This window comes from Pagrus pagrus, assembly GCF_965226575.1.
Source record: "Pagrus pagrus genome assembly, chromosome: 12".
Taxonomy (NCBI): Eukaryota; Metazoa; Chordata; class Actinopteri; order Spariformes; family Sparidae; genus Pagrus; species Pagrus pagrus.
The window spans coordinates 16797057-16820037 of record NC_140196.1 but is presented as its reverse complement, the minus strand read 5'-3'; the positions used below and the strand labels follow the sequence as shown (position 1 = coordinate 16820037).

The 22981-nt window shown below is 41.1% G+C and overlaps 2 protein-coding genes across 3 annotated transcripts in view; both read left to right on the top strand.

Annotated features, from left to right (window-relative positions):
- Positions 1–4836, top strand: part of ankrd12 (ankyrin repeat domain 12) — a 38450-nt gene extending 33614 nt beyond the window's left edge. For both annotated transcript variants that reach the window (XM_084368468.1, XM_084368467.1), the window contains 4 exons: positions 329–427; positions 659–802; positions 918–1013; positions 3557–4836. In XM_084368468.1, the coding sequence (XP_084224594.1) occupies positions 329–427; positions 659–802; positions 918–1013; positions 3557–3742 (525 nt within the window). In that variant the 3' untranslated portion in view covers positions 3743–4836. The remainder of the gene's footprint in view (positions 1–328; positions 428–658; positions 803–917; positions 1014–3556) is intronic.
- Positions 4837–6662: 1826 nt separating this feature from the next.
- Positions 6663–22628, top strand: twsg1a (twisted gastrulation BMP signaling modulator 1a). The gene is made up of 5 exons (XM_084368772.1): positions 6663–7288; positions 8028–8192; positions 15682–15781; positions 19425–19685; positions 22158–22628. Exons 2-5 carry the CDS (start codon positions 8061–8063, stop codon positions 22337–22339), a joined length of 675 nt encoding a protein of 224 aa, XP_084224898.1. The 5' UTR covers positions 6663–7288; positions 8028–8060; the 3' UTR covers positions 22340–22628.
- Positions 22629–22981: the final 353 nt, after the last annotated feature.

The window sequence follows — 22981 nt, the reverse complement described above, 5'->3', positions numbered from 1 at the left end:
TGCAAAAACTCTGGTGTGGTTGACTGTTATGTAGTCTGACTCACCGGATGGAGACTGTGGTTATAAGCCCACAGTTGGGCGCATATTTCAAGCAGCATTCTTCTCCCTTCTGCTATCTGTGTGTTTGTTTTTAAAATCACTCTAGCTACCAGTGACGGCAACAAACTCTGAGCTAGCAACCTACATGCGTAACCTGACATGGTTACGTCTCCCTTTTAATAAATATATTCTTCCGACTGATATCTGCATGGTGACTCATCAGGCACCATACAGTATGCCAGCGATAATTAAGTGTTTGTAACCGTCTCCCTCTCCGCTGTTTGAACAGATAACTCCACCTCCATCGTTACCTGAGCAGCTGAAAGAGATGTTCAAACAACAAGAGGTCGTCCGGATGAAACTACGACTACAGCACAGCATTGAAAGGGTACGTGGATTTATTCTCAGGGCTTTTTATATGGTTGGGTTGAGTACCTCTAGACATTTTTAGTGCCACTTGTAGCAGCTGAAAATAGAAGAAATTGTAAATATTCCTTCTTTGGAAAGCCTCTCGACATTTTGAAGCTGTTCTTTAAACCCTCTTGAAGACTTTAACAGGGCATCGGTGCTGTCTACATATAAGATTTAAAGTTTTAATCGTACTTCTTTTCCCTTTCAGGAAAAGCTGATTGTTTCAAATGAACAGGAAGTCTTACGAGTCCATTACCGGGCAGCAAGAACACTGGCCAATCAGACTCTTCCTTTCAGTGCCTGTACAGTTTTATTGGATGCTGAAGTGTACAACATGCCTCAAGACGTCCAGGTGAGCTTCTTGGAGCATTGCCCATACATTAGCAGTCTTGTGTTTTGTTTTATCAGTTATTTAAACGTGTAGAAATGCTGCATGTTTGATAAGTTCTTGTGTGTTTGGTTTACAGAACGATGATGGCAAAACGTCAGTGAGAGACAGATTCAACGCCAGACAGTTTATGTCCTGGTTACAAGACGTTGATGACAAGTTTGACAAACTGAAGGTAAGATTACTGAAACTGTTTCCCTCCTCCATCTATCATTTATAGTAAATAAAAAAAATATGCGTAAAACTAATTTCAAGTAAGGAATGATCTTTGACGTTTACCAGTGAATACCAGAAATGTTTTCTAGGTCATGATGTTATTTTTGCCCACAGCAGAGTTGGGTATTTTTTCCATGGAAGATTGCAAACTTCACAGCACTGGCAAAGTGGTGCAGCACGCCAGTTTCATCTAAGGAATCTAAAAAAAAAAGTATCTACGATTGCAAAAACGTACATATACAAATACATACAGTACATAAAAGGGGACATGCAAAAGTCAGATCTGTGGTGTCTCCTAGCCAGATAAAAGTATGAGGAGGCGAGATTTGAAATTGGTTGCTTTTAATACACAGAAAGTAAATAATTCCAGCAGTAATCAGCTCGGTTTTGCTGATAAACAACTTGATTTTACAAGTAGCTATTTTAGGAATGGCCTTCTCTGGTTGCCTGTAAATAAACTTGGCAGCAAGAAAACACCCGACAATTATGGACAAAAAGTCTGAAGTCAGGACTGGTGGCGGAGGAAGGTTTGGACGACAGCAGTAACAACCAACAGTGCATGTTTATATGCCACAGCAGCTCATTAAATAAAGGGGAGAGACAGACATCTTAACTGGGTCGAAGCACTGTTTTAACAGGCTTATTTTGAAAACCGTATTAACTGAAAATAAGATTACTTAAATAAAGAATCGTGCAGCGAATGTAGCTCACGGTGCGTGTAAACTGAGCTTGAAGTGCTAAAAATGCAAACACTCTGCACTCCAGATTATTGGGTTATCCTGTTGTGTTTGCTTTTATTTTAACATGTTATAGTTGCAGTTTATAGTTTGTTTTATTTCCGGATGGATTTATCGGAAATGTTGAAATCTCTGTGATCTTGGACACAAACCAAACGGCAGCTGATGAGATTCTGTTGTGGTTGTCTTGTATTGGAGATTCACAACTTTAATTGTGACAATTGTTCTCATTGATTCCTCTTTCTAAAGTCAACCTCAGAGTTTTTGTCACTCTTTTTTTGTAACTCTTTATATAAACAGTACATTATAGGCAAGGCAAGTTTATTTTAGAGCTGACCGATATATCGTGCCCAACCCTCATGGGTTTACAGGACACCAAAAAAACAGTTGCAGCAGTCAAATAGTCCATTATATTTAATTTCATTACCAATTGAAAAATTATTTTGCAGCTTGGTCTTAAACAAAATATTCTGGCTTCCCTCCCAAACTTGACAAAAAAGAAATTCTACCAAAAAAAAGCCTAAAGCACAGCTCAGGTTTTTCATAATCATCCAACCAAAATAAATCGGCATAAATGGAGGACATTTTAGTAAAAAGAACGACAACAAAACAAGAAATGAACCTCTTACAACAAACAAAGTCTGTTCTCCTCTGGAATGGCACTAAACCTGCTCGTCTCCGAGGCTAATGGTAATGTTCTTGAGCGTAACTGCACACAGAGACCTTTGCATTTTATTTAAATTATACTTCTCATACGGTTCTACAGTATAACAGTCCTTTATGAGACAGTATGTTCATAATTTTAGCTTACACCATACATCAACAGATACTTTTATCTGTATCTTTATACATGAGAAACATCAAAATGAATGACACGTCGTTCAAATAGAATAAGGATTTAAACTCCTTTGCCCACGGATGACCATGTAAGATGGCCCAATTAAATATCTTTTAAGTGAGTCTACGAGTGCATAAACGATGCTTGGTTTGATTTATAATTGGTGAATTTCCTGTTTCGTTTTGAAGTCTTTAATAACCACATTTGAGGGATCACTGCAAATACTGTGTGTATACAGGTCGTAAACGGTAATGATTTAAGCCCTGATTTACTGTATAGATGATAAAAGAAAGGGAAAAATAGAAATGTTCCAGTCCACACTGTTCTTGGATTTATTCAGATCCAGGTTTGCTCGCAGTGAAGGCGATCCATTTCTCACATTCTGGGAAAGATCTCCTCCTCACTGCTCTGGGAAAATCTCCATCACATAATCCCTTATGTTGTCCATCTTTTTATGAGTTTTTAGTTATTGCTTTTTTACAGGCAAAGATTCTTCAAATCTGTCTTTAAGCGACAGTCAGCTAAACTTATACTACTACAGGTTTATCTTGCTGTCCTCATTTCTCTTGTCCAGACTGGCCATTAGAGATTACTTCATAATGTGTTTTCAGTTTAAGGGATGCGGGACAGAATCCACAGTCCTCGTTCTGTGCAGGAATATATTAAAACTTTTATCTGAGATTAACATGAGGCTTCAGCAGTTGACAAATCAAGTAGATATCTTTTGAAGTTTCTGTGTTTTCAGTGTGAAATTCCCTCTTTTTGTTACTATCGTAGTTCAACAAACACAAAGAAGGAATAATACCAAATCCTGCTAGTTAGTTTTGTACATTGTTGTGTTTGCCTTTGTGCTCTTTTCTTGAAAAAGGTCCAAATAAGAACATCTGGTGGGATAAAATAATAATTTCAATCCTTTTCCCTCCACAGACGTGTCTGCTGATGAGGCAGCAGCACGAGGCGGCGGCCCTGAACGCTGTGCAGCGTCTGGAGTGGCAGCTCAAACTACAGGAGCTTGACCCGGCCACCTACAAGTCCACCAGTATCTTCGAGATCCCTGAGTTCTACATCCCGCTCGTGGAGGTCAACGACGACTTCGACCTCACCCCGATATGAGCCGTAGGACATATGTGCTTTGCCACAGTGGCGGCCATATCACGGACCCGAGAGGCAGCCCGCACATTCGAGGAAAAGGAAATGTGAAGCACTTAGAATGTGGCGGTAATACAGAAGAGCACTTAGAAATGAGATGATTTAACTCCCGAGCTCTTGCAGTCCAAACCGGCACGCCCACCATGAGTACGGGGAACGAGGACAGACTGTTCCCCGTACAGAGAAAAGGGGGGTCCAGGCCGCAGAGGAAGCCCGGAGAGCAGAGACCAAAAGCTGGGTGAGGCGGTGCAGGGAGCTGCAGCGAGAAGCGACATGTAGACGACAACCACCTGCTACTGCTCCTCATCACGCAGGGTCACACAACTGAAAGATTTCAATTGTTTTCAAAGTGAGTGTTCATACATTGTGTACAGACTGTGCTCTTAATTTTTTAACTTATTTTATACATAAACAATTGTGCATTTGTAAATAGTCATGTAATTATTATTTTAAACCTGTAAAAACAAAAAATAATAGATATTTTGATTGTAAACTTGTTCTGTCTCATGTTTTAATGGACCAAAGTTTGTTTTTATATCGAGTGTCCTCTTCGTCCGTGATGTTCTCGTTGTTGTTGGCTTAAACTCTTAAGCATGTGTTGGCTTTTGTTGTGTTTTTTGTTTTTACTGTTTTCTCTTCCTTCCTCATCTGGAGTTCCACGCCACAGCTGGTGTTTTTTGACTTTGGCAATTAAATGCTGTGCATGCGTTGCGTTGTTTGTACTTTTTTCCTAAAAAGCTGTACTGTGGACTTAATTGTGAGGTTTACTGAAGTGTTCCAGCTTTTTTTGCGCCATTGTGTTTCTGTCCTTTTTGCGGCCTCACTCCTCATGTGTTGTCCATTGTGTCTCGCGCACATTAAAGTCTGTTGTGGCTTCCAAGAAAGAAAAAAAAAAAACAACTTTTACAGTTTCAATGTGAGATCACAACAAAACCTATTTTTTCAACATAATGCCTTTTGAACGATAGTTCTAAAAAATGTCTATTTTAATATTTACTTGTTACATGACTTGTACATATTTGTAATATATAATTGAATAAATTTTATTTGTTGTGAAATTAAAAGTTTTTGTTTTGGTGTCTTTAATCTCAATGATGCAAAAGAAATTAGATCTGAAACAGTTATTTGATTCATAGTTTCAGTTTTTATCAGGCAGCATTCCCAAACTTTCACTGGTTTCAGCTTCTGATTGATTTGCTGCTTTTCGCTTTTATCAAGTTGAATAGTTTGGAGTTTTTTTTTAGTGTTGTTTGGTCATTTAAATCACCTTTGAGTCACCTGTGGCTCTGAGAAACTTCTGTAGTTATTTATTTGTGCATATAGTAAAATAAAACAACAAAAGAAATATACTATGACTTAAAAAGTTCACAGGTGGGATGAAAAAATCTCAGGACTTGACCATGAACCAACCTAACACAAAAAGAAACTGCGATCAGATTTTATGTGACATTTTATAGACCAATCAATAGTTTAACTGTTCATGAAAATGATCTTCAGCCCTTCAAGAAATGATGTATGATTGTAACCTTTCAGATGATGGCAGTATTGTCCTCAGCCAGTAGAGGTCGCTGTTTGCAGCGCTGCACATCAGTCATGTAACTAACCAGCATAAAGCCTGTGTTTTGTAGTTTTTGGTCCTTAACCTCGACAAAATGCAGGAAGAGGCTGAACTTGTCATTTTCCCTGTCTCTCTACTTTCACATAGCACGTTTTTATTTTTCTACACCCATTTACTTGGCTCTTAGTAGAAGAGAAAGAGTCCAAAATAACAATCAAGTTGAATCAGTGCCTCTCTAACATCAACAAAATCTCAATAAATGTCATGAAGGTTGTATTTACTGCACAGCTGCTTCATTAAACTACATCATGATGAACCAGAAGATAAGTCTCATTCAAGGATAATGATGCACACTGCTCTAAGATGGCTGAACACATGATGGTGTCTTTAACCTTTGTGTCATAAAATCGGCTCATCGTCACAGAAAACACCAAATGAGCCCACTTGTTATGTAGCATGTCAGTGTTATTAGACTGAGGTAAAGTGAGTCACTGTCTAAACTTTCCTCTGGAGCAGCTCGTTTTAACCCGCAACCATCAATTACAGCAAATGACGCAGACTTCCTCAAGACTCAACTTCATTTTCTTCTTCTGATACAAGAATATATGGAAGACCATCTCCACCAGTTCAAGACAAAATGTTGAAGAAAATGTTGCCTTGATAAAACATTTAACATGATAAGTCATAATTATGAGGTAAAGTCAAATGTTGACTAATTATCTCATCATTTGGACTTTATACATCATCATTTTGAGTTTTTATCTCATAATTTCTCATTTTTATCTCATAATTATGTCTTACCTTGGAAAAAATGTTTAATCAATCTTAGTTTTCATCTTTATTTTTCTTTAACTGGCCCATTTCCACCAGTTAAAGAAAATAAAGTGAAGAAAACTTTGCCTTGATAAGAAGACATCTCCCATGTTAAGTCATAATTATGAGATCATTTTGACTCCACCTCATAATTTAGCCTTTTATCCCATATTGATGACTTTTTATGTCATTAGTTCTTCTTCTATCTCTTATATTTGATTACATCTTTTATAATTTTGACATTTTATTCTATATTTGACTTCCAATGGAAATATATTTTCCATCAAGCTTAGTTTTTTTTTTCTTTATTGGCAGAAATAGGCTTCTGTAAGAATGACCTTTTGCCACGTTTTTAATAATTTGTCCTCTTCTCTGAAATGAGCCACTCTTCTTAACCCTGACTGAAGTTTACATGGTTCCGCCCTGACTGAAGCTCCGTCCTGTCCCTCTCTGACCTTCCTGCCCTGCAGGCTGGAAGTGAGGCCTGTTGTGGTTCTGGTGCAAACACGTGTAAACACCTGAGGAGCTGAAGGGCCCATCGGAGCCTTTCTGCAGAGAGGCTACAAATGAGCGCAGGGACGCTCCTCAGCGGGGAGTCCGCGCGACTTCACAGCTTCCGAATCGCCCTTTTCTCACCTAATGAGGACACTCACAGGGCCGCTGATAAGACTGGAGACAAAGGGTTGTTTAATGGAGTGGGGGTGGCCTGGAAGAAAAGATTTTAAGCCAGACAGAGCTCATCTGTGCAGGCAACCAGCGGTCGCAGTTTGGGTTAAAAAAGGTACTTTACGCACAAAACCTTTACGCACAGGGTGCGCAGCTGTGAACGCTCAGTGTCGGTTGTATATCTGGCGCTGTGAGGCGGATCGTTCCTGCCCGTCGCATTGGAGACACTCAGCCGGTGTGTGTGTGACCTGAGGCCCGGTGTTCGCCTCCTCAGACGTTGGGTAGAAAATGGAGTGTGTGCCTTTAAGGCGCCCGACTGCCTGTCGCTTTCTGCTGCGGAGAGACTGACGCCCTCTGGACACAGTGGACACTTGAGCGGCGGCAGAGAGAACACCATCCTGGAGGAGTTCAAAGAGAAAACAGCCACACTCCCTCTGGAAAAGAAAAGTTAGGAGCTCGTTAACAGCGTTGTGGTGAGTTTGAAACCCCTCCTGTCGTTATTATTTCGCCGTTTTCTGCCGTTCTCGATTCCTCTCGCGGCTGCGTGCGAGCGAAACAAAGTTGGAGCGATGAGCAGAAAAGAGGTGAAGGAACGCGTTCGCGAGTGAGGGAGCTAACGTCCCTCACATGTTTTCTGCGCCGTCATGTGAAGTGGAACAATGTGCAGCAAAGTGGCGAAGTGTAAGAGCAGAGGGGACGGGGTTAGACGGCGCGTGAAGGCGCCACACTTGGAGAAAAACTAGGTGAAGGGAGCTGATGTTGCCAGATGTGTGTGTGTGCGTGCGTGCGTGTGTGTGTGTGTTGTTATTCCACAGTAACGTGAGCGAGAGCTGGCTTTGAATGAAATGTGACGCAGGCTTTTTTTCTAGAATGGTGATGCTTACATGTCAGTTTGAGAAAGTTTTCAACGCGTTTCCTTTTTTGCTGCACTTTCTAAGTTTTGGCACCCACATTTAGATTTCACCTCCTGTGTCCTGGGAGCACAGGTAAACACACATCACTCACTATTGTTCTTGAGATCAAAATGCACTCAAATTCCTCAGGATTTCAAGAAAGACAGTTAAATTTGGCTAAAAAAAAAAAAAAAAAGAGGCTCCGACTCAGTTTTATTTGCCTCCAGTTATCTTCTCTCCAGCTCTCCTGGAATGTCAGTGATGACCTTCTCGTTTATTTGTCTTTGAGGTCCTGTCCCTGTGTCTCGTGTTGATGTAGGTGTTTCCAGTGCCGTGCTGGTGAGCCGTCAGGATGAGGCCTGGTCAGCTGATCCTCCCCACCGCCGCCGCCGCCGCTCTCCTCTTCCTCCTATCAGGCCTGTCTCTGACCTCTGGCTGCAACAAAGCCCTCTGCGCGAGCGACGTCAGCAAGTGTCTCATCCAGGTAAAGCACATCAAGGTTTCCACGCTCTGAACACACTTTCTCTGGGAGCGTTGGATGCTGAATGTTGGATTTGCACGAGTCTAGCCCACTGTCGAAGAAATCGCGCCACACTCCTCTGATCTGTGGCAGAAATCCCTTTTCAAGCTTTAAATTTGGGATATTCTGTATGGAGTTCTGTTTGTCGGTGTTAAACGACTAGTAAACCACACAGAAATGTTGTTTCAATCTTCAAAAAATCTCACAAAGCTGTTGTAAAAGCGCACACTAACTTGCGTTCACTGCCCACAAACGAGCATCACCTCGCTGACGTTACTTTGTGATCGCAGGCAGGTACTGTTATCGTATGAGCGCCGAACTTAACCGAGCTTTTCTGTGGGAAATGTCTGTGAGAGCGCAGCCAAGTTCAAGCTTTTCATCCTACAGTGTTACAGCTGTTTTGTGTAAACGAAGACTGTTGTTCCTCCTGACAAGAACATAAATTTAATGTCGTCTGAGGCGGCAGTCGAGTTCGAGTGGAAGAAGTCAAACCCGAACTCGTTTTAATAACATTTAAATTGGACTTAAACGGGCAGGACAGACATTCCTTCGACTGGTGGATAAAGAAAATATGTGACAGCCGCTTTCGTGCAAATACTTCACATCAGAACAAATATACTGCAGGAGCCAAACTCAAGTTAGAATCGGCCCGTGTCCTGATGGAGGTCTGGACCCGAGAACAAAGATGGAATCTGTTGTGAAGAATGCAGATGCATTCCTTCGATAAGCCAAGTGAAGTCAGGAGTGAAAGCGAGCAGCCGAGCAGCAGAGATGTGAGTCTGTCCAGCGTCATGCACACCTGCTCCCTACCTGTCTGACTCCTGCAGGTCAGTGTCGGGGCAGAATCGCTGCCTAGGTCTTTGATTTATGTGAAGTTTCCTTTTTTTTGGCTCTACCCTCTTTTAATTTCACATCGACCGCTCTGACGTTTGACTTCTGTTGACTCTCTGCCGTCACTTCCTTTGTGTCGTTTTTTCCGTCACGTCTGACTCCCGGTGGGTGAGGGGCCCAACGTTTACACACATTCCGTCATACGTTCTTGTTATTTTGAGGGAAAACACGAAGAGAAGTGTCGGCCTGTCGTTCCAACACCTGTCAGGACAAATTTGAGCTGCTGCTCGTCGTGTGTGTGTGTGTGTGTGTGTGTGTGTGTGTGTGTGTGTGTGTGTGTGTGTGTGTGAGACTTGCAGTGTGTTAAGCGGCCCTGCCTCTCCCATTAACATCTTTTAAAACACTGTATTTAACCTCCGTGGCCATGTCACCTGCGTGACCTCTGTGACTGCGTGAGCGAGCTGCAGGTATTTTCTGCAGGTAGTTGAGGTACATCATGTTCTCGGCGCAGGCAGTTGAGCTTTTTATGCAAATAAAGATGTTTTTAAATTGGAAAAGAGATGTGAAAAACTGCACAGAACAGTAGGCCGATTAATTCCATCGTCTGACAGAGTCTGACCCAGCTCGGACTAGAACCGGAGATGTTTCCTATTATACAGTGTGTGTTGAAGGTGCTCATGCCATGTTGGTGTTGTTCCTGGACTATCATTAAAACTGACCAATCACGTTGTTGTGACATCACAACTTTGCGACTCGTGTTGTAGTCGGTCCTGGAACATCTGCACTGGAGCAGAATGAGTTGAGCTCTGGACTATTTTCCTTTTTGTTTTGTTTTTCAGTTTTCAGTCGCTGTTTGGTTTTTTAGGTCTAGGCAACAGAAGTACTCGGTTAGCTTCAGGAAAAGATGGTTTGGGTTAATGACACCCCTTCATAATGTTAAAAACATGCATTGCTATCTACTTTATGCCGTGAAAATACAAAAAGGCTGTTGGCCAGTTTCTGTGACGGTCCAGGAACAACACCAGTCCTGCTTTACCCGGTGGGTACACCATCCTTGTTCCTGCTCATAACTGGACAAAGAAAACGTCACGGGCAACTCGCCTCACAGCAGCCATGAGCAGCACATGCAGTACACGAGCACTTAAAGCGTAAACAAACCACACCGACCTCTCGAGTTTCCAAGTTGTGTTATTGTTGGCGCCGCTGTCCCAAAAACAACAGGATTGTTTCCGTTTTCGTCAGAGGAGCAACCCAGGACAAAACACAAGTTTCTTCAATCATTGAGTCGACAATAGAGACTATAGAGCGGATGGTGCGAGGCTGCCAGCCCCGCTCAATCTCCTTTCCTGGTAAATGTCGTGCCCAGTGGCCGGTGAAACACGGTGAAAGTGAGGTTTACAGGTGACCAGTCTAACGGCTGCTGGTGTCATCCTGCCATAACCATCATCTCATGTAATCAACGTCGACTAATGATGACACGTTAAAGCAAACAACACAACACTGAAACTGAAAACATCAAACAACGAACGAAAAACCTTCATATAAGAGACCAAACGACAGATACGTGTAATCTGCACCTTTACAAACACAGTCATGTGAGTTGCAGAGGACATTTTCTGCACCTTACCTTAAAATTCTTGTTTCATGATGTGATTTTCAAATGTCTATAACGTGCCTGGCTTTGTGTGAACCTAAAAATACAAGAAAAATGCGCAATTTTGCTGTAAAAGTGCTTAATCTCAATCTTCACAGGAAATAAATTCTCTTGAGGCCTTTTTTTTATTTTTAGAGACTACAGACTGCTTTTTCCAGCATTTTTTGGCACAGACTTGTTGCTACCAAACCACCAACTTCTGTTCCTCCTGGGTTCAGTTCAGTTTCTGTAAAATTCGAACCTCCTGCGATCTGCAGAATTCGCAGCTCTGCTTGTTCCCCTTTACTTCCAGGTGGCTTATTTTTGCCTGATGTCTCACTGCTCGGGACAACAAAGCTCTGTAGCTTCCGCGACCCCGCCGACACCAACCCGCTAGCTGTCAGAGGCGAGAGCGCTGGTGCGTGTGCCGTGAAGGAGAAACTTTTCCGCCTCGAGCCCCTCTGTAGAAGCTCCATGTTGCCAGTGATTAGTGGGATCCGCTGTCCGACGCTCGCTTTTACGCTCTGCTGCCATCTCAAGTCATTTGTCTGAATTCCCCAAAAACCTCTGAGGGTGGGAGAACATGAGAGGAGGGGAAGGGAGGGAGGCAGGGAGTGGGGGGAGGCTAAGGTCAGGAGGAGGTGTGTATGTCTGTGGGGGGAGGTTGGTTGAGGCAAATATACAGTTGGGAAAGATTCACAAGCCACAGCTCTGTCCAGACCGGGCTGTTTAGCAGGGTGTGGCTGCAGATTTCAAAGTTAACACACAGCAGCGGTCGCTCGGGAGGACGAGGCAGCACATGTTCACTTTCTCTCCAGAGTCCTTTTGTCTCGCTGCAGCCGAGTTTTGACTGATTACAGCGGCCCCCCCCCCCCAGAGAGAGAGAGGCGAGGGGAGCCTAATGAGGGATCTTGAAGTCGTCGAGATAACCTCACTCGTCTCAGTGAGGCCATTGTTGTTTGTGGGGTTGCAACAACCGATTGTTACGATTGTTTCTCGTGTAAAATGTCAGAAAGGTGACGTCCTCTTAATTGCCTCTTTGTCCGACCGTGTCATACAAGACAAAGAAAGGCGACAAAAGTCTCACGTCTGAGGAGTTGGGACAAGAAAAAGCTGGTTTAATGCTTCCACTTCAGTCTGTCAAGTTTTCTGCATGATTTCATGGCTGTTGAAAAATAGTTTGTGTTTGGAAGCTGTGCAAATATGCTTTCTCGACAAAGTTGGATGAGACCAGGACCAGTACCACTCAAATGTTAAGCTGGATCCAGGAGCCAGTAAACTGTCAACAGGCAGCAAGGAAAAAACAGCCATACTGGATCTGTGCAGAGTATACCTACAGTCCTGGCAACTCTAAAGCTAATTTATTAACACATTAGATCGTGTTTGTCATCGTAAAAATGACAGTTTGTAGTTTATTGGGTACCATTTCTTGACGTCCAACAGTTTATCCGTCCATTAAGACGACAGGAAGTCACAGCGCTGTTGTCCGTTAAGAAGCTGCATGTTTTTGCATTTTATTTTGTGCATGGATTTAAACAAACAAACTAAAGCAGCCATATACACACATCAACGCCATATCTATTTATTTAAAGGGACAGAGGTGGACAGAGGAGATCCAAGCTAGCCGTGTCTCCCTGCTTCCAGTCGTCACGCTAAGCTAAGCAAACGGCTCTCTGGGTCCAGGCCCATGTCCACTACAGCCACTTATTTTTATTGAAATGGTTTTTTAAAGTAATTCACTTCTTATATGCGAAATAAGAGCAGCGTGTTCTTCCCGTGGGGCGGCTGTTTAGTTTTTATAATTCTACCTTTTGAGAGTCATAATTACTCGCGGGATCAGGTCGTGATCAGAGGTTTGGGGATCGAGAGGCTGGTGATTAAGTGAACTGTGTGTGGTTTTTGCAATCCCTCACTGGTGAGTCATCGGAGAGTCTTTTATCATCGCCGAGACTGTTTACGTGCAGGAGATGGCCGCTGAGAAGATATAAAGGAGGAGCCGGGGGAGAGGAAAGAAGAAGAAAAATGGAAAAGAAAGCAAAAGGGAAGAGAGAAAGGCAGCATGACGAAGAGTATAAAAAGGAGGAGGGAGGGGAGACTGACGGGGAAAGAAGCGAGGGAGGAAGGGAGGGGAGGAGGGGGAAAGTGTTGTTGGGGGAGCAGCAGCAGCCATGTTCTGTTCTCCAGGTGTTTTCTTCTCCCTCCCTCCGTTGCTCCCCCCTCCTGCCTCCCTCATCGCGGTGACCTTGACTGAGAGGAATGTGCTCCCTGTTCTGTGTCAGGAGAGAACAGAGGGGGGGAGGAAGAGGAACTCCTCTGGCAGTCTCACCCACTTTTCAATCCCACCTACACGTTTTAGTTTCCTCCACTGTCTCTACGTACGTCCCCGGAGACAAACTGAAGTTGAGGAATGAAGGTTTTTTTAAGCGTTTGCAGAAGAGTAATGAGGATCAGCAGAGGCTTCATGTTTCTGGATGTTTGCAGAAGCTCTCCTGTAATAATATAACTTTCCGTCTATAAAAAGCGACATGAGAAATTCTCTGCAAGAGCTTTTTTTTCTGTGTCGACAAGTCGTGTAGTGTGTATGAAGCATATTACACAGTTGAACCCAGTGAACCAGACCTGTATTTAAAAACTAAGGAAATTCTCTGCTATTTATAATTTACACTTGTAATAACAAAGAATGCTGCAAACCTGCAGTTTTAATCCTTGTTTCTTGTTGCACTGTTGCTTGTTTATTTTGCTCAAAGGTTTTATTCTGTACTAAACAGGGGTGGAAGTAACTCATTATTTCTACTCAAATTACTGTAATTAAGTCATCTTTTTGGGCACTTGCACTTTTATGAGAATTTGTTCAAGTCTGTAATTTTACTCGTATCTAAGTATCCATTACACCATGTAATCTACTTAGTTACTTTTAAAATCATAAGTGAGTACCGGTGTACAATTTGTAAATTGTCAGTAAAAGTGACTGACACTTTGTACTTTTACTTAAGTATTATTTTAATTAAATTTAGTTACTTGTTACTCTGCAGATTCAGATTATTCAGTGTTTTTAACATATTAATTGTGAGGTGTTCGCAATCAGATAGTGTTGTGGGTGGGGGACATTGTGTGAGAGGATGCTGCATCAGAGCCAAAGTAGCACATTTTTATATTAGTTTATTTTATCAGAAATCTGACAAATCACCGGAAAATGCTGAATATCAGTCCAAAGATTGGCCAGGCTGATAATCAGTCTACCCCTGACTGGTTCTGAATATTTCTGAGCTAAGAATGGGAGTTCAGTAGGATTTAAAGCAGAGATGCACCAATCCAGCTGTAACAACTCATTGATTAATTGAAAAGTTGTCAACTATTAAATGTATTGGCAACTATTCTGATAACCAATGAATCGGTGTGAGTCCAAAAATCCAGTCTCTGATTCCAGCTTCTTAAATGTGAATATTTCCTGGTTTCTTTCTTCCTCTGTGACAGTAAACTGAATATCTTTGGGTTGTGGACAAAACAAGACACTTGAGGACGTCATCTTGGGCTTTGATGTTACAGCTATGAATAGTTGCTCAGCAGTGTTTCCCAAAGTAATGGAGTAAAATCAACAGTATTTTGCTCTGAAATGTGGTGCAGTAGAAGTGTAAAGTCGCTTAAATGGAAAACGTAATAATGTACCTCAAATTTATACTTAAAAACAGTACTTAGTTACATCCTCTCGGTTTTACGGCCTCACTGTAAAATGATTTGAATGCCGTGACCTTTACATGTCAGAGCTTGCTCGGTTCATGATGAAAAATCAGCGTTCAGTCTCACTGTCTTGTATTGGCTTGTGTCTGGCAATACTTACTGTACGTGACGCGAACCTGCTGTTGCTCCTTCTGTTGATGTTTTAATGGTACGTCTCATGTTTGTACAGCATGTCTACATGTTGTGCTCTGTCTGCTGAGTGATTGTGAACTCTGATGCTGCCGCTGCACCCGTCAGGCCTGCAGCTTTATGTTCAAAATGAAATCTTAACGTGTGATGAACAGCTGGATTTATTATTATTTTTGTTGCATTTTTTATTTAGTTTTCAACCTCTTGGACTGATACAACAACATTGTCAATATAAAAAAATAGAAATCCATAAGTACTGTACCCCAGTTATGAATTTCAACAAAAATGTGACTGATGCATCTTGTTGCTCTGTGTTTCAGATGAACCCGGTCGCGTTCACTTAATTGTATTCAACATACTTTATAACTCGTTAATGCTTTAAATTACGGACTGCAAGTTGGAGCTCCAATTTATGGCAAAACTATTTATACTAACTGCGCTGCACGTACCGGTACGTACATGTCAATAGAACAAGATGTGAAGTCAGGAAATGAGGCATCTTGGATCTGGGAACTCAAAAATAATTTGCGCTGTACTGTTTTGTTTAAACATGTTTAAATAACGGGTACCTATTCCCTAATTATGAGAAAAATATTACACCAAAAGCTTGTACTACTGTAATTTGAAAGAATTATGCTGTATGTTGTGGGCCGTAATCTTAAAATAAGAAAAAAACCTCACCCACTGAACTGTTGACATGTTTCAGTCTGTCACAAAATATGATTAATTAATTTGGCTTGCTGTAAAACCTAAGATCAGAAGAAAAGACATGTACGTTAAAATTAAATATTGTTTAAATTCTCAGTTATTATTAAACTGAATATCTCTGGGTTGTGAACAAAACAAGACATTTGACCAAACCATTATTGACCAAACAACCAACAGATCACTTGACAATGAAGATAATTGTCTGAAAACACGAACGATAACCTAATTTAGAGCCTGAAAAGACTGAAGTATAACAAGACAGTATCAGGTTGCCATGTACCGTGTCCCAAATCTGCATATCCCTTAATCAGCCGCCGTCAGACTACTGTATTGATGCTCATATTTGTTTTTATCAGCAATTCAAACAATGAAGGGAAACAAAATGGTAATTCAGTCTTGTTTTGTGTTCTGCAGGAGCTGTGCCAGTGTCGTCCGTCTGATGGGAACTGTTCGTGCTGTAAAGAGTGCATGCTGTGTCTCGGGAACCTTTGGGAAGAGTGCTGCGACTGCGTGGGTGAGTGCAGCGTCTCATCTATTAGCGCCGCATTTTACAGCCGACCACGAGTTAGTCAGCATATTATTTTGGGTTTGGAAAAACTTTACGGCTTAGCCCACGCTCCTCGTTTAAACAGACTCACAGTGACTGAGCAGGTTGAAACAGGCAATTCAGCGAGACACATGGCTGGAGATGGACATCTGTAAAACAGATCAGTGCCCGTAGAGATTATCTTTGAGTTGTATCTATGTGAATCTGTCTGGTTTGTGTTGGACAGTTGAATTTAAATGTTTGAAAGGCACAATATACGGTGAAACAACAGGAAAGACATTACATTTGATGTCAATGTAGAAGTGCTTTAAACCTGCATTCTTTCTAACGACCAGCAGGGGGCAACTCCACTGGTTTCAAAAAGAAGCTTATGAGAAAATGACCCTACTTCTAACTTGATTTATTACCTCAGTCAACAGTTTTGCTTTAGGTCGTGGCTACCATGTGATTCACAAGTTGCTACGAATTTCACAAACCAGAAGTTGTTTATAATAAGAATTTATTTTTAGTTCATGAATGTGACAGTTCCTCTTTGACATCTTTAATTTTCATCCATTTAATACATCTTGCACGTGTCACAGCTTAAAATAGATTCAGTTATATTTAATTGTATAATACATTTAGATTTATTGATTATAAGTAGAACATTCCATCAACCCTACCCATTTATCATGTAAAAACAGCATATAGATATTCAATTAATGTTTAAATATATCACTTCATGTCACATTTTAATAATTAATTAGTGACTACATTTATTTTTAAGATTATTTTTGGGGCATTACATGGCATATTTATTTATTTATTTATTTATTTACCTATTTATTTATGTATGATTTTGGCAGTTTCAGTCCTCAATATTAATCAGTGTAAAGTATTTAACTATTTTACCTCCTCTTTTGAAGATGCATTTTTTTTTATTATTACACTTGTGTTTTACTATATTGTCATTCATTAGCTATATTTACGCCTTTTTGTTGTCCGCAGGAGGAGTTACACACTTATATCTGCCTACAACTCCATTATCATGGGTTCAATCAAACATTAAATAGATGTAGTGTATAAAAAAATACACTAAATGTGACATTTACAGTGAAGTGTTACCACATTAAAGAAAACAGACGTAAAACTAATGTACAGTGAGTGAATGCAGCTGTGATATATCAGTAATATAACTATGATTTGTACAGACGGAACATGTTTATACAGTGGAATGACTTTGGGCATTACACACAGGTAATAAAGTTAAGTACAGTGAAGTGTTACAACAGACAATGAGCCCTCTAATGAATCATACTGTGAATATAACATTAAATGATTCTGGCACTAATCACTCTCCATACATGTGTCACTTGAGTTATATCTCAGTCTTGTTAATCTCTCCGTCGCCCTGCTGCCAAGCACTTTCTCCCTGTGAAAAATGAGACCGCGGCTGTAATGCACTTGACAGCTGAGAAGCTCGCCGCTTTAAAAAGGAGCCGGTTTGTTCAGAGTGTTTCTGCTCTGATACAAGATGAGTGTGAGGTGAGCCAAGCCAGATACTGGAGGTGCCTCTGAGAAGGGACCTCGTGGAGGTTAATGCAAAGCAGAGCCAAGAGGAGCACTGTTTATCAGAGCGGAGGAAATTAAAGTAATACTGTCGCTGCTGAGGAGCTGTTGCACATGTGGACAGGAAGTCTCAAGGTTTTCCTGAAGATCAAAGGATGAAGAAGCCGGAAGAGAGAGGGGACGAGGAGGTCGAGCAGCTCAGATGAACTTTGACTTTCAGCCTCCTACCGAGGTGCGGTGGGGGTGTAACCCCCAGCAAGATCCAAAACAACCGGATTTGTGCAACAAGGAAACTTCTGGCTGGTTAACTGCTTCAGACCTGCAGGGGCAGAGTCAGACGCCGGGGCACAGATTCAATTATTTGAGGGCTCATTTGTAAAGTGAGTAAACGTGTGTTCAGTGTGTCAAATTTAAAGACCAGGTTCTTAGATTACGACACAATGAGCCCTGGACAGTGGACATGAACAAGCCCTGGACAGTGGACAAAGCCCCTGAGTCCTGCGATAAAGGAGCTACAAAAGATTTTCTAAAGCTTTTTCTATTAATTAATTATTAATTTTGCTTCTCTTGGTGGATGTTTTTGTACATTTCATTTTGCGTATTGTGGGTAATTTGTCTGTTTTATGTAATTTCCGTCTCTTCTAGTCATTTTAAGTTTCTTTTGTAGTAATTTTGTGTGTCTTTTGCATTTTTGTTGTCAACTTGCCTATATCTCTGGCTGTTTTACTGGCTGCTCTGCACCTCTTTGTGGTCGTTCTGCATGTTTTTGTTGTCTTTTGTTTCATTTCCTGTTATGCCTTTCTATTTTTATTGGTAATATATTTTAGTGTTGTGTCTCTTTCTGGTTATTTTGCTTTTCTTTTCATTCATAGTGTCTTTGTATCTCTTTATATCTCTTTGTATCCCTTATAGTTTTTTTGCTTCTCTTGTGCTTGTTTTTAGTCTCTTGGTAGTCATTTCATTAACTTTCCAACAAGAAATGTTAATCGTCCCTTCATACAGAGTCTCTGGTCCAGGGGCCCCTGGTCCTGTATCCGACTCAGGTATAGGGGAGGCACCATTGTGAAACCTTTGCTACCATTCTGGCCCCACCCTTGCAAAACAGTATTCTTTCAGAGCAGCTCTGACAGACCGATATTGCTGTACGTGCTGACAAGGAGGCTTTATTAAAGCTCTTTCATGTGGAACCCAAATACAAATATGTGACACAGAGTGCTGAACTTGCTGCTGCTGCTGCTGTTGCTGCTGCTGCTGCAGCACAGATGTTGTGGTGGAGTTTTTTCTCTCAGACAAGCCTTTTTACAATACACTGAGGATAGCCTGTAGCTTTAAGCAAGTATTTCTCATTTATCTGTTTTTATTTTTTCTTACAGCGCTCGCTCTTATGACCACTTTTAGTAAGTTTCCACTCTAAACATGTTATCTGTGCCAAACGCTCGCTACTTTGAAGTGTGTGTCTGCGAGTGGTTAGTGCAGCCCAGTGGAGGAGCGTTGGGGAGAGGACAGTTTGTATTTTAAAAAGAAGGGAGGAGGAGGGAGGGAGGACCCAAGTGTAAGCTTTATCTAAAACAGCTGCTCTGGCTCAGCTTTTAGCATTGGTCTGTAATCCAATTCCTCTGTCAAACTCCATTCCCCATTAAATGATTTACCCATTAGCTATAATTCACTTTGACTCATTTAAAGGGTTAGGAAGATCATATCTGAGGATGTGGGGACTTTGTCAGGCGATTACTACTGTATTTGGAAATTAAATGAAGTGTTAAAAGGACCTTAATTGAGACGAGATACTCTTGACAGCCGTGCGGTTTTACAGAACCACCCGTGTGAGTTGAAATCATGTGTGAAACTATTTAATGGTTAAATGTGTCTATTTTGAGTCAAAGTATGATACGCGAATTAACTCATTAAAGAGCCAGTTCATCCAATTCACAAAAATCACAACCTTAAGTGGTATCTAGACTTAAGTGCATGTAGTTCTGGATATTTCCCCAGAATAGAGATACGTGATTTTTCTTTATTTTTCGCGAACTGACCCTTTAATGTCCATTTTTTTTAATATTAGGGATGTGCAACCCCAAGAACTACAGCGACTCTCCGGCCACGTCGAAGAGCACCGTGGAGGAGCTGCACCGTCCGATCCCCTCGCTGTTCCGCGCCCTCACGGAAGGTGACGCGCCGATCAACATGATGGTGGTGTCTTTCCCCGTCGCCGAGGAGCTCTCCCACCACGAGAACCTGGTGTCCTTCCTGGAGTCGCTCGACAGCCAGCACCAGAACGTCTCCGTGCCTGGCAACAGCATCCACGCCAGCTACGACACTCAAGGTAACTCTTTAACAATTAAGTCTTCATCACGAGCCTCTCAAATCCAACTGAATCCAGGTAAAAGTCCCTCTGCTGTGGAAGTTTGAGTTTCACAAAAAAGTTGTGGATCTCCCCCAAAATAGACGCATTAGTATTATACTTTACTACATTTATTTAGCAGTACTAGTTAATAATTACATTCCAGATTATCATTTTAAATATAAAAGGCCTGACGAGCTTATGAAATGTGAAATGTTGTCATGGATTGAACTACTGCATGGTGTACAAAATAATTAAATCAGCTACGACCGGCTATGAGCTACAGCAACATTAAAAAGCTCGTTTAAGCATTATGATAATAATCCTATGATATAATAAATATTGATATAGCACTGGCAGGAGCCATACTGCTGCATATATAGCACTTCAGCTACCTTTGTGTTTGTCTTCCTCCACTGCTCATTACTATGTTACATGAACAAGGATGTGTCCAGAATAAACAAAGGCCCAGAGCCCAATGACTCCTGAGAAAAGGGACAAAATCCTGAAAGAAACTTTAAAAATAAAAAAATCTGCTAATAATTTAAACAATTTATCAGATAAAAGTCCAAACAGAAGCTTGTTTTGGCTTCTTAATAGTGAGGATTTGTTGCTTTTCTCTGTTTTATATTACTGCAAATGAAGTATCTCTTAGTTTAAGACTATTGGTCAGACTTTTGGCATTGTTGTTAAAGGACCCTGAAGTCATACTTGAGGAAAAGTCAAGTTATCGTCATAGTCATTTGATAGGGACAGAGTAAGTTAATGAGAATCAGTATAGAAATACACGATGTAAACATGCCAGCTTTAGCAAGAATGCTAATCTACATCCGTAGCCCCGCGGCAGGTAACAGAAATCGTAACATTACAAATAACAATATAAAGATATATAATACACAATACAAAAATTAACAAAATACATTCCAGAGTAACTAGTGACTAAAGTTACTTCTAAAATGTAAAGTATTACATATAACTGTCCACCAAATGGACACAAATTAGGACTATCTGACCGCCTCAAACGTAGGGAGTCACCAGTTTTTGCCGTCTTTTTTATCTCACAATACCGGCATGTCTGAATTAATCATTTGTCGGCTAGAATGGCTTCCATTAAATTAACCGAAAGATTGAATTGTGGGGAATCTAACCGATTAAACCATGTATAATATGTCCATCTTGACAAAGTTAAAACATTTACACTACTAATATTAGTCAAGGATATTGGAATATAGACGCATAAATGTGTGTGCATGGATATGCAATAAAAGTCATAAATGAAATGAAATGTGTCGCACGATTTTTGGGGACTGAAAATATCCACAAAACACAAAATAAAAATTCAGATATGTCACCGAATAAACAATCAAGTGTAACACTAAAATATCTCAGTATCCTAATTCTGAGTATCATTATGAGCCTCTTTGAACAAGTTTTAATGGGTCACCAGTGACACCGTGGTAACTCGTTACCAGACTTATAATAATATTACAGCAAATCTTATTAGAAACGCGTTATATTATGCTGTTACTGCTTAAAGTAATATATTACTGTAACACGTTATCCCCAACACTGGTTGTCACATAAATGTAATGGAGTAAAAAGTACAATATTTGCCTCCAAAGTGGAGTGGAAAACAAAAAACAGAAATATTCAAGTAAAGTACAAGTACCACAATATTATACTTAAGCACAGTACTTCAGTACTTGTACTTAGTAAGATTCCATCACTGACTATTGTGATGGTAATTTTAAGACAGATTAACAATAATTGTTGGTCACAGCTCTCATTCAGTGTTCGTGACAGACCTGAATCAAGAAAGTGTGGTTCGTCACCAGTGTAAGATAATAATAATTAGTTGCCTCGTGTTGGTTTCAAGCTTTTGTGGAGTGCTTGTGCTGCAAGTTTTTCAATAAGTAACACTGCTTGAGAGAAAGCACGTTTTGCTCACATGCTTTATTACATAGTGTTCTGGTCCTGTCAGGTCCAGTCACATTTTTCATTTGTATTTCTGCAGGCTCACTAAGAGCCGTGGTAATAAAATCAGGCCCAACCCAGAGCTGAAGTCGACTACAAAGTCTTGAACTAAGACCAGCTCGGGTTTGGTCAGGTTTCAGAGGCCAAAACGACCTCTCGTTTCGGGAATTGTAACTAAAAGTGTTGCTCTGCTGCCATTTTTTAATTCTCACTTGTGGCTGCTTTGGCCGTCTACCTCTAAGCCAATACTATTTGCTATAAAGACGCACTCATAATAGGTTCGTTCCCACAGAGCCGAGCAGTTAACTCATTAAGCTCACCAAAACATATGGTCGCACTTAGCTGCAGCAAATTAATTTCACCCGTCCTGTAAAAGTAGGAACATTGAGGGTTAAAGGTAATTACTTTAAAATGGTGCTTGTTTTTACACTGGATCTGTGACTCACGCCTTTCTCTTCGCCTGTCCTGTTTTAATTCCAGAAAACATGTGCACGGTGGTCTACTTCGACGACTGCGTGTCTATCCGTCAGTGTAAACAATACTGTGAGTCAATGGGAGGATCCAAGTACCGCTGGTTTCACAACGCCTGCTGCCAGTGCATCGGACCTGAGTGCGTGGACTACGGCAGCAAGGCCGTGAAGTGCATGAACTGTCTCTTCTGAAGTGCGGGCACACATTGGTACCAAATGTCTGGGCCAAACCAGAGGACTGAGGGCAGAGGAAACTATGACTGTTATGTGTTAGCATTCCTCAGTTACCTTGTAAAATACCCCCCACACCCCTCCTCCAACCCCCGCAAATTGTTTTTATTCTGCTGTTATGTTTCACTGTATATTTTTAGATATGTTTTCCATAGTGTTTTTTACTAGAGGTGTATATGAATAATGTATTTTTACAATTATGGTCTGCTAAATCCCAGTCTCATGCCAAATAAAAGTTTGGTGACATGGATTGTTTTGTCTGATTTTAAAACATTTCCTTCCCTTCAGTATATTTTCTTTAAAAGGAGTGTGAAGAGTGCATAGCATGAGTGGAATAGTAAATGTTGGTGGTGTTCCTGCTCTAATCTTAGCCTAGTGTTGCCAGAGTCAGGAAACGCATCATTTCCTGGGGAAACAAAGTTGTTATTATACCATTCTGGTCCACAGGTGTTCCAGTGCTCAGTGACCGTCTCATGCGAGCGGAGGGGAAAGGGAACGTTTACCGATGCCAATCTCTCACCGCCACACACAAATGCTCTTTGTAAAAGCGGGTGCATTTTCAAAAGGCAGCAGGGTGCCCTATCACTGATTCTGTTCCCAATT

Coding starts and splice junctions, on each gene's coding strand:
- twsg1a (XM_084368772.1), top strand. CDS start 8,061: ATGAGGCCTGGTCAGCTGATCCTCCCCACCGCCGCCGCCGCCGCTCTC. Junction 8,193..15,681: donor TCAGCAAGTGTCTCATCCAG/GTAAAGCACATC, acceptor TGTGTTCTGCAG/GAGCTGTGCCAGTGTCGTCC. Junction 15,782..19,424: donor AGAGTGCTGCGACTGCGTGG/GTGAGTGCAGCG, acceptor TTTTAATATTAG/GGATGTGCAACCCCAAGAAC.